The sequence below is a fragment of the Littorina saxatilis genome, linkage group LG4 (genome assembly GCF_037325665.1).
Source record: "Littorina saxatilis isolate snail1 linkage group LG4, US_GU_Lsax_2.0, whole genome shotgun sequence".
NCBI lineage: Eukaryota > Metazoa > Mollusca > Gastropoda > Littorinimorpha > Littorinidae > Littorina > Littorina saxatilis.
The window spans coordinates 37442067-37457066 of record NC_090248.1 but is presented as its reverse complement, the minus strand read 5'-3'; the positions used below and the strand labels follow the sequence as shown (position 1 = coordinate 37457066).

The 15000-nt window shown below is 41.8% G+C and overlaps 1 protein-coding gene and 1 long non-coding RNA gene across 2 annotated transcripts in view; both read right to left on the bottom strand.

Annotated features, from left to right (window-relative positions):
- Window positions 1-5553, bottom strand: part of LOC138964653 (uncharacterized) — a 31034-nt gene extending 25481 nt beyond the window's left edge. Inside the window, exon 1 of the mRNA XM_070336662.1 lies at window positions 5414-5553. Coding sequence (XP_070192763.1) covers window positions 5414-5553 — 140 coding nt within the window. The remainder of the gene's footprint in view (window positions 1-5413) is intronic.
- Window positions 1-15000, bottom strand: part of LOC138964660 (uncharacterized) — a 464957-nt gene that overhangs the window by 46032 nt on the left and 403925 nt on the right. The gene's annotated exons all lie outside the window — the stretch shown is intronic.

Below are 15000 nucleotides of genomic sequence, written 5' to 3'. Positions count from 1 at the left end.
TGGCAGTGCCCTTAAGTTTTTTTGGGACCAAGTTTGTGAGACTCTATGTCAGTTTGAATGGGTTTTGTGTGTGTGTGTGTGTCACTGTGTGTGTGTGTGTGTGTGTGTGTGTGAGTGTGTGTGTGTGTGTGTGTGTGTTTGTTTTTGAGAGTCTGTCTGTCTGTCTGTCTCTTGGTGGCGTTATTGATATAAATCGTTCCCGGTCGGGAACTAGCTAAGTGAAATATTAATGTATAGTTAAAGCCACCCTCCGTCTCTCGTAAACCATCTGTTTCTGATCTCTGAGCCTCCCGAGCTTTTACAGACAGTACAAACATACTTCCACTGATTTTAACGCTTAACGCTCGGGAGCATCCTGGCTACTTTCCGTTGAGAGTGAGACGTTTTCAGACAATTTATTTTGTGCAGTTACTGAGGAAAGGATGCTCTATAAAACAAATCCGAAGCCTCGATATGGCGCCAAAAATAACTTTTAAAATTCGAAGTTTTGAAAGTTTGAAAAAAGGGAGCCCGGAGGCAGGTCATGCAGGATCGTGTTTGCCCAAGCAGACGAATTTTCTGCATATCGCCAGTTTCTTTGAGCGATCAACCGCCACCGCTCAGTTCGTGCCACGCGCAGTCGTTTGTTGCATTTTAGATTCAGAGGTACACAATCACGTGCATATTGCAGATACAGCGAGTCGCATTGAAACCACAAACTGACGACTTAATTCATCACGTATGTGAAAAAGGGCAAGTGGGTCACACACGTACGTGACGGGTCCACAATCGCTCGGGGGTTGAATAAACCACAAGAACTGGGGTGTGGTTTCCGCATGCTAAATAGCCATTTAAAGGCACACTCACGTAAGTAATCATCCGTTTCTGATCACTGAGCTCCCCGAGCCTCTACATACAGTACAAACATACTTCCATTTGAACGCTCGCCAAGCCGGAACATCCTGGCTGCTTTCCGTTGAGAGTGAGGCATTTTCAAAGAATATATTGTGTGCAGTCAGAACGGATTTACCATTAGACAAATCGGAAGCCTCGTTTTGGCACTAGACCTAACTTTTAAAATCTAAATTAGAAATTGACAGCTTGTTACACAAACATTCTTAAATCATAAAATGATTCTTTTTTCATCAAAACAAGATCAGTACAATTCGAAATTTTGAAAGTTTGAAAAAAGGGAGCCCGGAAACAGCCCACGCAAGGTCGTGTTTGCCCAAGCAGACGAATTTTTTACATAGCGCTTGCTTCTTTGAAGTCAACCACCGCCGAAAGGTTCGTGTGACTCCCAGTCGTTTGTTGCATTTTAGGTGTACACAATAACGTGCTATTGCAGATACAGCGAGTCGCATTGAAATCACAAACTGACAAATACATTGTGAAAAAAGAAAAGTGGATCACACAGGTCCACGATGGCTCAGGGGTTAGATAAACCACGAAAACTGGTGTGTGGTTTACGCAAGCTAAATAGCCATTCAAACGAACTGTGTCATTTAATGCTATTAAATGCTATTGCAAATGTGTTCCGTAAGGTTAGAACTGCTTTTTTCGTGAGAAGATTAAAATCGTTCCTTAAAACCATTTGAGGCAGACTGGGGCTTTAAACGAACTGTGTCATTTAATGCTGTTAAATGCTAGTGCAAGTGTGTTCCATAAGGTTAGAAATACTTATTTCGTGAAAGATCCCATCGTTCTGTAAACCTCATCTGAGGCGGAGTGAAACTTTAAGGATCGTTATTTGTACGATCAGTGAAGATTATGCCTGCTTTTTGCAAGCTTTCAATTCATGTAATTTACAACTGACGTGACAGAAAAACACACCCACACGGGCCGTGCACACACTGACACACATACTAACGCGCACGCGCACACACGCACGCACGCACGAACACTGACCCAGATCATTCAGTGTGACTTTTCATTGATTTAAGGACCGGTTACCACAATATCGGAGTACGAGAATACAAATCGTCGCTTTACCGGTACACAGTTATGGTGACTGACGATTGGTAGTTTTGTGATCAGACCTCTCGTTTATTGTGCTTTTTCGCAGAAAGTTTGATTGCTACCAAACACATCACAGAACAAGAAGTGCGCCATGCACTAGAACTAGAGTAGGGGGAGACCGGGGCTAGTCCGCCCCCGGGGCACATCCGTCTTTATTACGTTTGCCACCTTTTAGTCATTCACACCACGTGAGAGTGGTGTCCCTTCTTCCCGCCATATCCTGCAGAAGTTCAGAGGTTGCGCGCCCATATAATTATCGTGAGTACAGGTCACAAAAAGTGTTTTTCTTCATTTTTGTAACATGAATGCATAGGAGTTGACTTAGGTTTTGATGCATTACCTCTGAGAACAAATACTTAGTCTTGGTGTCGAGTGAAAGTGCGTTAATTAAGGTCGAGTTCTGACGAAAGTTTTGCTTCTTCCTTCCCATGTTGTGCTCGCTATCTGCGCTATCTGGCACTAGAGTTGCCTGCCCGTGCGGGGGCAAGTCCGCCTATTTGTCATGGGGCAAGTCCGCCATGAAGAATGTGCAGGTGTGGGAAACAGTCCAGTTTACATCTGCCATAACTGTGACTCTGATGGTGACTCCATCTATTCTCGATGGTAAAGATTGCAGATTCATGTCTAAAAAAGACTGACGCCGATTTGTGTTACATTCTTTCGACATTCTTTTGTATTTTGTCATTGGCATTTTTGAACCTAAATATTGAAGGGAATTAAAAAAGCTTTCCCACTGATCGGGTGCTTGTTTGACTGACTGTGTGTGCGTGCGTGCGTGCGTGTGTGTATAAAGCTTGCCCACTACTAGTCTTGTACCTACTATGGGATGAGAGCGGCGGACTTGCCCCACCCTGTAGGCGGACTTACCCCGACTTAGGGCAAGTTCGCCTACGTTAGGGTAGGTCTACTTAAAGCAGTATGTACAACAAATGTTCATGCGCACATAAAAACTGTCTGCACATTGATATCAGCTACACATTGGTCTTGATGTAAAATAAAAAAAATCAGTCTTCTAGTTCATCAAACTCGCCAGTTATGCTACCGAAAGCATAAAAGTAGGCGGACTAGCCCCGGTCTCCCCCTACTGCGCCACACCTTTACAAACCAAAGAGTGAAGAACTGAGATTCCCAGATCTGTTTTACTGTGGCCGAGAGAGAGAGAGAAAGAGAGAGAGAGACTGAGAGAGAGGAGCCTGAGAGAGAGAGAGAGAGAGCGAGAGAGAGAGAGAGAGAGAGAGAGAGAGAGAGAGAGAGAGAGAGAGAGAGAGAGAGAGAGGAGAGAGAGCGAGGGAGACTGAGGAGAGAGAGAGCGAGAGGAGAGAGAGAGACTCAGACTCAGACTCAGTCAGACTCAGAACTTTATTACAAAAGGATAAAGGTTTTAGGCAAAGCCTATTCTTCCAACCTGTCGTTTATACAACACCGTCGCGTAAAGACGGACGCAAGTACAAAATATAGATTGAGAGAGATTGAGAGAGACTGAGAGAGAGAGGAGAGAGAGAGGAGAGAGAAAGAGAGGGAGACTGAGAGAGAGAGAGAAAGAGGAGAGAGACTGAGAGAGAGAGGAGAGAGAGAGGAGAGAGACTGAGAGAGAGAGAGAGAGAGAGAGAGAGAGAGAGAGAGAGAGAGAGAGAGAGAGAGAGAGAGAGAGAGAGAGAGAGAGAGAGAGAGAGAGAGAGAGAGAATGCTTCATACATTTACAAGCTGAGAAAAACTGTTTCATCTTTTGCTGCTGCGTTCGTGGGCTGCAACCACTAAGTTATATTTAGACTGTTATGTGTACACAACTGAGTGGCAGCAAACGGCGTGCACTCGTTTCTTGCCGGGCAGCATTTACATGAACTACAAGTACTGTTTTTACTGCAACTGATTTGGCAGCCGAAATCCGTTTTCAGCAAGAGTAAAAAAATCGATCTTTCTGTGCCTCAGATGCAAACGAAGATATGATACGGTGTGTGTTTGTGTGTCAGCCGGCGTGTGTGTGTGTGTGTGTGTGTGTGTGTGTGTGTGTGTGTGTGTGTGTGTGTGTGTGTGTGTGCGTGTGTCAGCCTGTGTGTATGTGTCAGTGTGTGTGTGTGTCAGTGTGGGTGTGTGTGTGCGCGAGAGTTTGTGTGTGTGTGTGTGTGTGTGTGTGTGTGTGTGTGTGTGTGTGTGTTAAAGTGGAAGGGGGTGCAATTCAAGGCAGGTGTGGCATTTTCCCCGTCAAGACGTCACAAATATTTGAACGTTTATACATTTGTCCTGCACGGAGCCTCACGGTTTTCTTATAGAGCCCCGCACACCCCACACAATGGGCTCCGCATCCACAATACATTGATGACAGCCAAGTGTCATTCATTTAACGAATGAGACTTTGAGGGTGCCCAGGTTGCGCTTATTAGTAATTACCTAGCCAACACCGAAAGTGCAGCAGTTCTTGGGCCTGGTCAGTTGACGCCTGAATATATTATGACAGTAAGCGGCGTACAGTGCTCCACTGTCACGTAGTCTCAAACCGTAATGGAAATCCATAACATCATCATCCTCATCAGACTTATCAATCATCAAAAATAATAAAAAGAACTGTGTCAGCTCTAAATAAGAGCCGGGACAGAAAAAAATGTATGACTTAGGAGATCAGTAAAACATCGATAATATAATTATTAAGTGTTGTTTAAGTATCTCACTATCTGTATGGTGAGGGAAGACAGGGAGTGTCGTTGGCGTCAGATGTCACCATGGACAAAACCGCACCGAAGCTTCTTTCAAAACATCAAAAACCTTGCCATCAGTTCCGACGTCACATCAGTCACACTTTGAAATTGGTGACACCAAGGCCTGCCAAAAACTTTCAACAATTGCCGAAACTGACTAAAGGCATGCTAGCAACACCTTTGCAATATAATGCCGGACAATACATTCTGTATAAGACACTGTTAGACACGATCAGAGCTCACAGCTTGCACAGTCATACAGGTCCGTGTACGGCCCCACCCCTCATCATACGGATAACAGACAGTCACATACACACACTCACACACTCACACGCACGCACACACGGACACACACACACACACACACACACACGCACGCACTCACACACGCATGCACGCACACGTGACACACACACGGCAAACACACAGGCAGAAACACACACACACACACACACCGGCACACGGCACACGGCCCGCACACACACATGCACCAACCCCTTCACTGACTTGGTCAACCGGCCAATGGCCGAGTCGCCAGCCGACGGCTATCCCTATCCAGTAACCGGACATTCCGTTCCTGTTCCGCACAGCGTCCCGCGTAGACCGATGGAAACATCAATCATGAATACCTGTCACCACAGCTATCCATGATTAAAACGTAGATAAAATCCGCCTCTGCAGATAAAAAAGAAAGAGGAAGAATTTCTGTTCAAATTACTCACGATGATGCGATCACAAGAAGTTTTCGAATCCAATCCGATTCGAGGAACACCCGCATAGTTGGCATTCCTTGGTAGATGTTTTCATCATTTTGCTGAATGCGCGGGGATTGATCCTGCATGTTATTTCGACAGGCAATCATCGCTGAATAGTGAACGGCGTGGCTCGCTTGGCGGTGATGAAAATCAAACTCGTGAGGGCACAGGCACCATAAGCAGTAAAATGCAGAATCCACAACTTTTTTGAAGTTTGATTTTGCCCTAATTCTCTTATTAGACTAATAGCCACTGATGTAGTTTTATCCCTTGAACGTGACGAAACAAAACGTTTGCAGAATGAATACAATCCAAAAATCAGATAGACTGCTAACGTTCCAAAATTCAGATAAAACACCCACTAGAGTTGTAGGTTATTGGAACGTTTAATTACTGACCCCCAAAAAATATTTAACAAAAAGAACGTTACACTTACAGACCCGGTGGTATTTTAAGTGGACAGACGGACAAACACTTATTGTACAAAAAATGAACTTATCTCAAAATCGTCGATGAGTCAGTCTCACATGCAAAATGTCGGCGAGGCACTGTAAATTTAAAGGCACAGTGCAGCTCACAGCCTTCGTTTTGCGTTTTTGTTGCAGCTCATGAGTGCATTTACAGTTCAAAAATCCTCCTATGGTAGTAAAACAAACCCAAAACTACCCAACGACGACATCTGTGAAGCTCGACAGTTTCTTGTTCACGCGAGTGCATAAATTAACCTAGTTATTACGTTGTGTTTGGTCGGAGTTCGATTCAACTGAGTGATTCCGGCCTCCATTTTGTTTTACACAAACTCATGATGACGTCTGACATAGTTTGCTTAGTGACGTGTCTTTTTGTGCATGATGTGGTGATCTACCTGATCTAAATTTAGATCCGAAAATAGGCCAAGACCAGCCGGGTCCGAGTACGAAATTAATTCGTAAAAACATCGCAGTTCTTGACTCTTTGGGTGCAAGTCAATGAAACTTGGTAGTTCTTCTAACGGATAGCTGCCTGAGGTATGACTGAAAGCCCCAGGGGCTCCGTGCACCTGGATTTGACAAGTTCAGTACCTTTAACGTTTTGTTTTGTCAATAATCAAACGTTCCCATAACATACCAGTCTTGTTTTTTGATTTTGCAGAATGAATGGAATTTCAAAGTCAAAACTACCGCTTTTTTACCATATCTCATTTTCAACACACTGCCACGGTTCTCTTCGTCAGCAAAGTTTTGGTACCTCTTCCTTGAATGTGGAACACTATTCTAGAACGTGACCTTTTAGTGGTACTGAACAACACAAATTCAGTAGAAACGCACGACATGTGCAGAGCATGTCAGCGATAAAGTGTAATACAGTGCCTCCCCCCCCCCCCCCCTCTTTGAAGACATTCTGTTTTATAACGTTGTATCTCTTTAAGACCTTGCTTTTTACAGATCTCTGTTCATAACAGCTGTAAACGTACCCAAGTTTCCAGACTCCTCCAAGTTCCTTTTTAAGATCCGATTTTCTAAGATTTGCGGAAGTCTTATTTGGAAGTTTCCACTGTACTGAACAATAACAAGTAATAGTAGGTAGGCCTAGAGGTTACATGCCGAGTCTCAGTGATTATTAAAAATAATGGTCGAAGTTAGCGGATCATGAAAAATGCGAGCTTCAGCGAGCTTTTTCATGACCGCGAACTGAGACCATTATTTTTGATAATCACTGAGACGAGGTATGTAACCTCTTTATTCCTCTTTTCTTCAGTTATTCAAAGAAAAGAGGAGTTTTTGTGCGAAAGTTTGATCGAATCCTAATCACTCAACCAGTCAACCTGCGCAGGCGATCGATTAATGCGCGGTTGTATAGTTCCGTGCAAATCATTCCATTCTGTTAACACTTCTTGTCAGTTTCCCTGTTTTGAACTAAAATCAAATACACAGTTATGTTGTTATTCTGCTGTGGCGGTAAAGGCAGATATTGTGTGTTCTATTCATGTTTTGATATCGCTCAGGATAATGTTCTTTCGTCAAATGGGACTAGCAGACGAACTTTTGCACAGGTCTGTGTTCCAACGTGTATGAAGTTAAGTTTTCTGGGGAAAATAGTGTATGAAACCGCTTTATGTTTTTTTTAAAATTGATGAGATGTGTGCATTTGGTTGCGTGTGATCTGTTTATAAAATGAAATATTGTTGAAAACTGACCGTCGGATTGCAGTGTTTTCTTTGTGTTTGATATTATTTTGTTTGGACCTAGCTATTGATGTGTACATTGTTGTTAAACAGTTGTTTGTTGTATGTTTATCAGGGTTTGCTAGTGTGTGATAGGGTTTGTGTACGTCTGTAGATGTTAGTTTCTTTGTTAGTCCTGTGTTGACAACTCTTCGATAAGCGCTTAGAATACCCACGGAATACGCGCTATATAAGCTTCATATTGATTGATTGATTGACAGTCTGTTGTCGAGGAAACTGAGTGAAAAGAAATTCGGTAGGGGAACTACTCTTGTCGCTGGACAAAGTATGAGAGTTACTTGCCTTGGGAATTTGCTTGTGTTGAACGTTTGTGCACGGCAGATCTAGATTCAGAAAACATGGATTGTATATTATGGAGATTCATGTGTTCAAGCCTGTAGTTGTTAATTTAAATGCGGTATGTTTGTATTGTTAGCTTGAGAGATGTTTACTTCGTACATTAGAGCGTTCGGAACTTTTCAGTCGCAAAAGTAGTACCGACACAGAACAGCTTCTCAACCTATTGCGCTATCGAGGATTCAGGCTGTTGCTGGCTCGTTATTTGTTTGGTTGCTGGGTGTTTATCGAAAAATAACTAGCCCTACAAGTTTACAGAGGTAAAGAAGCAGAGGGGGGGATAAGTAGAGGTTACATGCCGAGTCTCAGTGATTATCAAAAATAATGGTCGAAGTTAGCGGATCATGAAAAATGCGAGCTTCAGCGAGCTTTTTCATGACCGCGAACTGAGACCATTATTTTTGATAATCACTGAGACGAGGTATGTAACCTCTTTATTCCTCCTTTCTTCAGTTATTCAAAGAAAAGAGGAGTTTTTGTGCGAAAGTTTGATCGAATCATATTCACCCAACCAGTCTACCTGCGCAGGCGATCGATTAATGCGCGGTTGTATAGTTCCGTGCAAATCATTCAATTCTGTTAACACTTCATGTCAGTTTCCATATTTTGAACTAAAATCAAATACACAGTTATGTTGTCATTCTGCTGTGGCGGTAAAGGCAGTTAGTGTGTGTTCTGTTCATGTTTTGGTATCGCTCAGGAAATGTTCTTTCCTCGAATGTGACTAGCAGACGAAGTTTTACACCCGTGTTCCAACGTTAAAAACTGTATGAAGTTCAGTTTTCTGGGGCAAAATAGTGCATAAAACCGCTGCATGTTATTTAAGTTGATTAAATGTTTGCAATTGATTGCGTGTGATCTGTTTATAAAATGAAATATTGTTGAAAACTGACCGTCGGATTGCAGTCTTGTCGATGCAGCCGAAATCTGGAAGGGGAACTACTCGTGTCGCTAGACAAAGTATGAGAGTGACTTTTCCTTGGAATCTTGCTAGCGATAAACGATTGTGCACGGCAGATCTGAATTCAGAAAACAACCAAACTCATGGATTTTATATTGAGATTCATGTGTTCAAGCCTGTAGTTGCTGGTTTAAATGCGGTATGGTTGTATTGTTTGCTCCAAAAATGTATATTTTGTACATTAGAGTGTTCTGAACTTTTGAGTCGCAAAAAGTAGATCCACAATGTGTACAGTCTCTACCCATGAGCTATCGAGTATTCAGGCCCGTTGTTGGGTAAGTGATTTTGGTTGTTGGGTAAGTTACCGAAAAATAACTAGCCCTACAAGTTAGTTTACAGAGAGAAAGAAGCAGAGGGGGGAATAAAAATGAATAATCTTCAGGAAGCGACAGAGTAAAAGTGCTCCAAGGCGTTAACATTATTGTGTGTGGATTATAGTTCCTGTGAACTTGATCCGCGCGGAGAGGCCAGTCACCGAAAACCCGGATGTAAAAGCCACCGAGGCGTGAAGAGGCGGTTTCTCGCTCGCTTTGGTGACGCCCGAAATTTTGTTTTGAATGACGGGACAAACAACTAAGTGCAGTGGCGAAACTCGTGCGCTTGCAACACTTGGAAATGACTGTGTCTTGGCTTTGTAAAACTCGTCTATTAATTTTATGATCTTGGCTTAACTCGGTCAGCTGGCAAGAACGCGTGAATTGGTGCGTGTTGCGTCATGACATTAGACGAGTGCGTCAAATAGTTCATGTATTTGCTTCTTTGATGTATTGAACTCAAGTCGATGAACTGGGGTTTTGTTTGTTTAGGTGCTTGAGTACGGAAAAGGTGCTTTTGATAATCAAGTGTTAATAAAACCTGTATATATAGGTTACAACACAGGCGAGTGAGTCCCTTGATATTCATCCGCTGGGTCTTGACAAGCCATATAAAAAACCACTCGTGTTGTAACCTCTATATATCTTTTGCGCTGTGGGCAACATTTGACTCAGAATGTTGTTATCATGCTCAGTGTCAGTTCACACACACACTCAGTCAAAGAATAAGAAAAAGTATTAAACATAGCCGCATAGCTTAGCATCGGATTTTGATGAAATATGCGCCATTTGGACATCGTAGGAAATAAAATAAAATGTTGATGTTGTCTACAGCACGCCATCTCACATACATTCCTTTTTCACACGCCAAGGAGCCTGCCGTGGAAAGGTCAAAACACAGCTACAAGATAAGCATCGCATTTTCAAAACAAAAAAAACACCCACACAAGCCTCTCACTACCAACCAACTCCTCCCCCCCCCCCCCCAAAAAAAAAATGCACCAAACAAACCAACAAAACAAACAATCAAACAAACAAACAAATACAAAACAAGAAAGGTTAAAACTATTGGAACGTTTATTTCAGGACAAAAAAAAACCCCACAAAAACATTCACGAGAACTTAGACCTAACGGCCTTTTAAGTGAACAATCAGAGAGAAACAGAGAGGGGGAGAGAGAGAGAGAGAGGACGATTAAAGATAGAGAGAGGGAGAGAGGGGAGGGGAGGGAGAGAGAGGATGGGGAGAGAGGATAGAGAAAGAGAGAAAGTGTGCAAATGCAAATGCCAGTTGACGGAGAGAATTATAGCTAAATTATAATTGATTGAAAATATTGTACATTTTCGAAGATTGTCCATGTTAAACGAAAGAATGATATTATTATTATTTATAACCCATTCTGTTTACGTTTAAACTGTTCAGCTTCGCTCACAGTATCATACTCGTAGCGAGTCATATTGTAACTGAGGTTCAAAAAAAGAATAAAGAAAAGAAAAAAAAGAAAAAAAAAAGTGAACAATCAAGTTACACAACAGACACAAATCGATGATTACTGATGCTGGGACTTATCTGGGAAAAGTTGTTGCTTCAAGATGGACGAAACATTTTTTGCAGTTATCCTCGATTTTTGTTTGTCGTTTTTTCCTGAATTAAACGTTCCAATGTTTTAAACTTGTGTTTTGAATTATTGATTTTGGAATGCGAGGCCTAGAAATCTGTTCCGAATTTTGATGACATGTTTATACATTGAAGGCAATACATCAACTTAGATTTGGTTCTGTGTGCGTCCGTTCACATACAGGTAGGCTTACACTGGATGTTGGAAAGTAAATGTAAGCATTATATGCTTGCGTTAGTAATCGTAAAATCCATGCATTGTTTCCTGTCATGATAAAAATCGAATAAAGTTTTGTTTAAGCCAAAGTAATCGAACTAACGTCGCGACAAAAGGGATTTAAGTACTTGTGTTCTTGTAAAACGGAACCTGTTTGGTAGTTAAGTACACGAGACCGTCACACTTGAGGCAACACCTTACTCCGTAATCAAACTGCGCCTCCTTGTTTGTTTCGTTCCTGATTTGTTCATATCCGCTTTTTCCACCCAAACAGAACAGTCGGAAAACTCCAGATGACAAAATAGCCCTGAGCTACTGTTGAAGTTATTGTTTAACGGTATTGAACATTGTCGACTCGAGCAGGAAGTAACAGATATGCTTTTGGATATCGGCAAAAAATGACCAACTTCCGTAGCGTTATGCTTTGATGATCGGAATACGGATGTGTGAGACCATCCATTCACAGCCTCCGAATTCCCCCACGTGTCTAACAGAATAGCTATATTGTACTATAAGAGAACCCGATATTATCAAACTTGCTTTCAGTCCGGATGACAACATATCACAGAGTTACATTTAAATGTATTGTTAAAGGTATTTTACATTGTCGACTCGAGCAGGAAGTGTGCTTTAAGAGTCCCCGATATTATCAAACTTGCTTTCAGTCCGGATGACAACACATCACAGAGGTACTTTTAAAGGTATTTAAATATCATCTACGCGAAAAGGCAGTGTAACCTTAAAGTACCCGACACTGTCAAACTTAAGGTGACCTTTTCATTCGGCAAACTCCGGATGAGAAATAAAGAACTGCTCATGTTCTGTTAAACCTGTTTTGTGTTCTTTGAAGACACTGCATGTACTTCCCAGAAAAAATAATTAATTGTTGCTACGTATTACTTCAGAAGTTTGTCTTCATTTTAAGCAAGTGATCTCCCCATATGTTTTGTGAACCAGTTTAACCTCGAGGGAAAATAAAATCATCCCCCCAAAATTGATTCCTTCGGTCGAGGTGGAAAAATGAACAGTTATGTTTGGGAATAAGAACCCTGTCTTTCCTTTTTAGGCAAAGAGCAAGTGCGTGGGCGTCAGTGTGTGTGTGTGTGTGTGTGTGTGTGTGTGTGTGTGTGTGTGTGTGAGTGTGTATTTGTGTGTATGTATGTGTGTGTGCTTGTGTGTGTGTGTGTGTGTGTGTGTGTGTGTGTGTGCGCGTGTGTGTATGTGTGTGCGTGTGTGTTTTTTCTGTGTGTGTCTGTGTCTATCCGTGCAAGTGTGTATGTATGTTTTTCCCCGCATCAGAAAAACACGTCGATGATTATCACAACCAGGAGAGCTAGTACTATATGCATATTTTAACGTTTTCACTTGTTTCACCTTCGCACGCATTATTTGATACAGAATATTCCCCGGAAGCACGTACACTCTTATACTCAAAAATCGATGGGTTTTTCATCATTTTGACAGAAACAACAGACACCGAGATATAAACGAGGGCAGAACCAGGATGAAAAAACAATTATTCGTTGTATTACTATTTATTATAAGTATCCATTTCTGTAGATCGAGTCATAAAAGGAAACAGAAGAACATAGAATGAAATAGAATAATTCGGGGGAGGGGGGGGGTGTTTGAATAGAGAAAAAGGAATAATCAAATAAACTTCTCTGTAAACAGAGTCAGGGATTACCTGTCTAAATTGTTCAGGCTGTCACGACTGTGGCATCACATTTCACGGAAAACCTAAAACATTTCAATGAAAAATGGGAAATCTATGTTAGGCTGCAAGCTAGATTTTGTCTAATTGTCACGGGGGATCCATTCCAATTCAATTCAATGAAATAAAACTTTAAAAGAAAATCTAGTTGTAGAACATGCGGCAGTTTGTCGTGTGGCTCGGATAGGAAGATTACATCACGTAAAAAAAAACCCACCTCCGGACTAACATAAGCATGACAAGTTCAAAACGTATTAGGCCTACACTGATACAAAACCACTCCCTTTGTACACGCACTTCCAAATATTCACACATCCACACCCACACCCACAACCACACCCACAACCCCACCAAATACACGCACACACAACCACCTACCTACACTCACGTGTCCTCTTCTTCTTCTTCTTCTTCTTCTTCGTTCATGGGCTGAAACTCTCACGTTCGCTCATGAGTGGGTTTTTACGTGTATGACCGTTTTTGCCCCGCCATTCAGGCAGCATACGCCGATTTCGGGGGAAGCTTGCTGGGTATTTTCGTGTTTCTATAACCCACCGAACTCTGACATGGATTACAGGATCTTTTCCGTGCTCACTTGGTCTTGTGCTTGCGTGTACACACGAAGGGGGATAAGTTGACCTGGAGAGATCGGAAAAATCTCCACCCCTTAACCCACCAGGCGGCCGCGGCCGGGATTCCAACCCACGACCTTCCGATTAAGAGGCCGACGTCTTACCACCCCGCCACTGCGCCCGTCACTCACGTGTCCAATATCAGTTCTAAATATATTATGATTAATCTCAGTCAACTTGAAATTGAACTTAAAAATTAAACATAAAAGCAAAAGTATTTGTTAAAATCTAAGAATAAATATTTTAGTAAACACTTCCTTCTGTGATATACAATCAGTTACAAACGATCTCATTTTAAAGAAACACACATACACGCCTCTCTCTCTCTCTCTCTCTCTCTCTCTCTCTCTCTCTCTCTCTCTCTCTCTCTCTCTCTCTCTCTCCCTCTCTCTCTCAACGGAACACACACACACACACACACACACACACACACACACACACACACACACACGCACGCACTCACGCACGCACGCACACACACCAGGTATAACTGTTATAAATAAAATATTGTCCATTATACAATACACAGGTTATTAAAGGTAGAATACCAGAAGTATATTACATTTACATCTACGGGCGGTTAAACGTGGTTCAACTTGAAACAGAAATGATATATAGTGTGTAAGGATAACAACTATTCTGCGTCAGAAAAAAAGGATATGACGCACTATAGTCAGTGTGCGTGAGGCAAAGTGTCATATTTGAGGAAATTGTTTACCATTTCGACAGCAAGTCGTGGTCGAAATTTAGAACAAGTCGCGTAAGGCGAAAATACAATATTTAGTCAAGTAGCTGCCCTTTTTCAGCAAGACCGTATACTCGTAGCATCGTCAGTCCACCGCTCATGGCAAAGGCAGTGAAATTGACAAGAAGAGCGGGGTAGTAGTTGCGCTAAGAAGGATAGCACGCTTTTCTGTACCTCTCTTTGTTTTAACTTTCTGAGCGTGTTTTTAATCCAAACATATCATATCTATATGTTTTTGGAATCAGGAACCGACAAGGAATAAGATGAAAGTGTTTTTAAATTGATTTCGAAAAAAAAATTTTGATAATAATTTTTATATATTTAATTTTCAGAGCTTGTTTTTAATCCGAATATAACATATTTATATGTTTTTGGAATCAGCAAATGATGGAGAATAAGATAAACGTAAATTTGGATCGTTTTATAAAGTTTTTTTTTTTTTTACAATTTTCCGATTTTTAATGACCAAAGTCATAAATTAATTTTTAAGCCACCAAGCTGAAATGCAATACCGAACCCCGGGCTTCATCGAAGATTACTTGACCAAAATTTCAACCAATTTGGTTGAAAAATGAGGGCGTGACAGTGCCGCCTCAACTTTCACGAAAAGCCGGATATGACGTCATCAAAGACATTTATCAAAAAAATGAAAAAAATGTTCGGGGATTTCATACCCAGGAACTCTCATGTCAAATTTCATAAAGATCGGTCCAGTAGTTTAGTCTGAATCGCTCTACACACACACACAGACACACAGACACACACACAGACACACGCACATACACCATACCCTC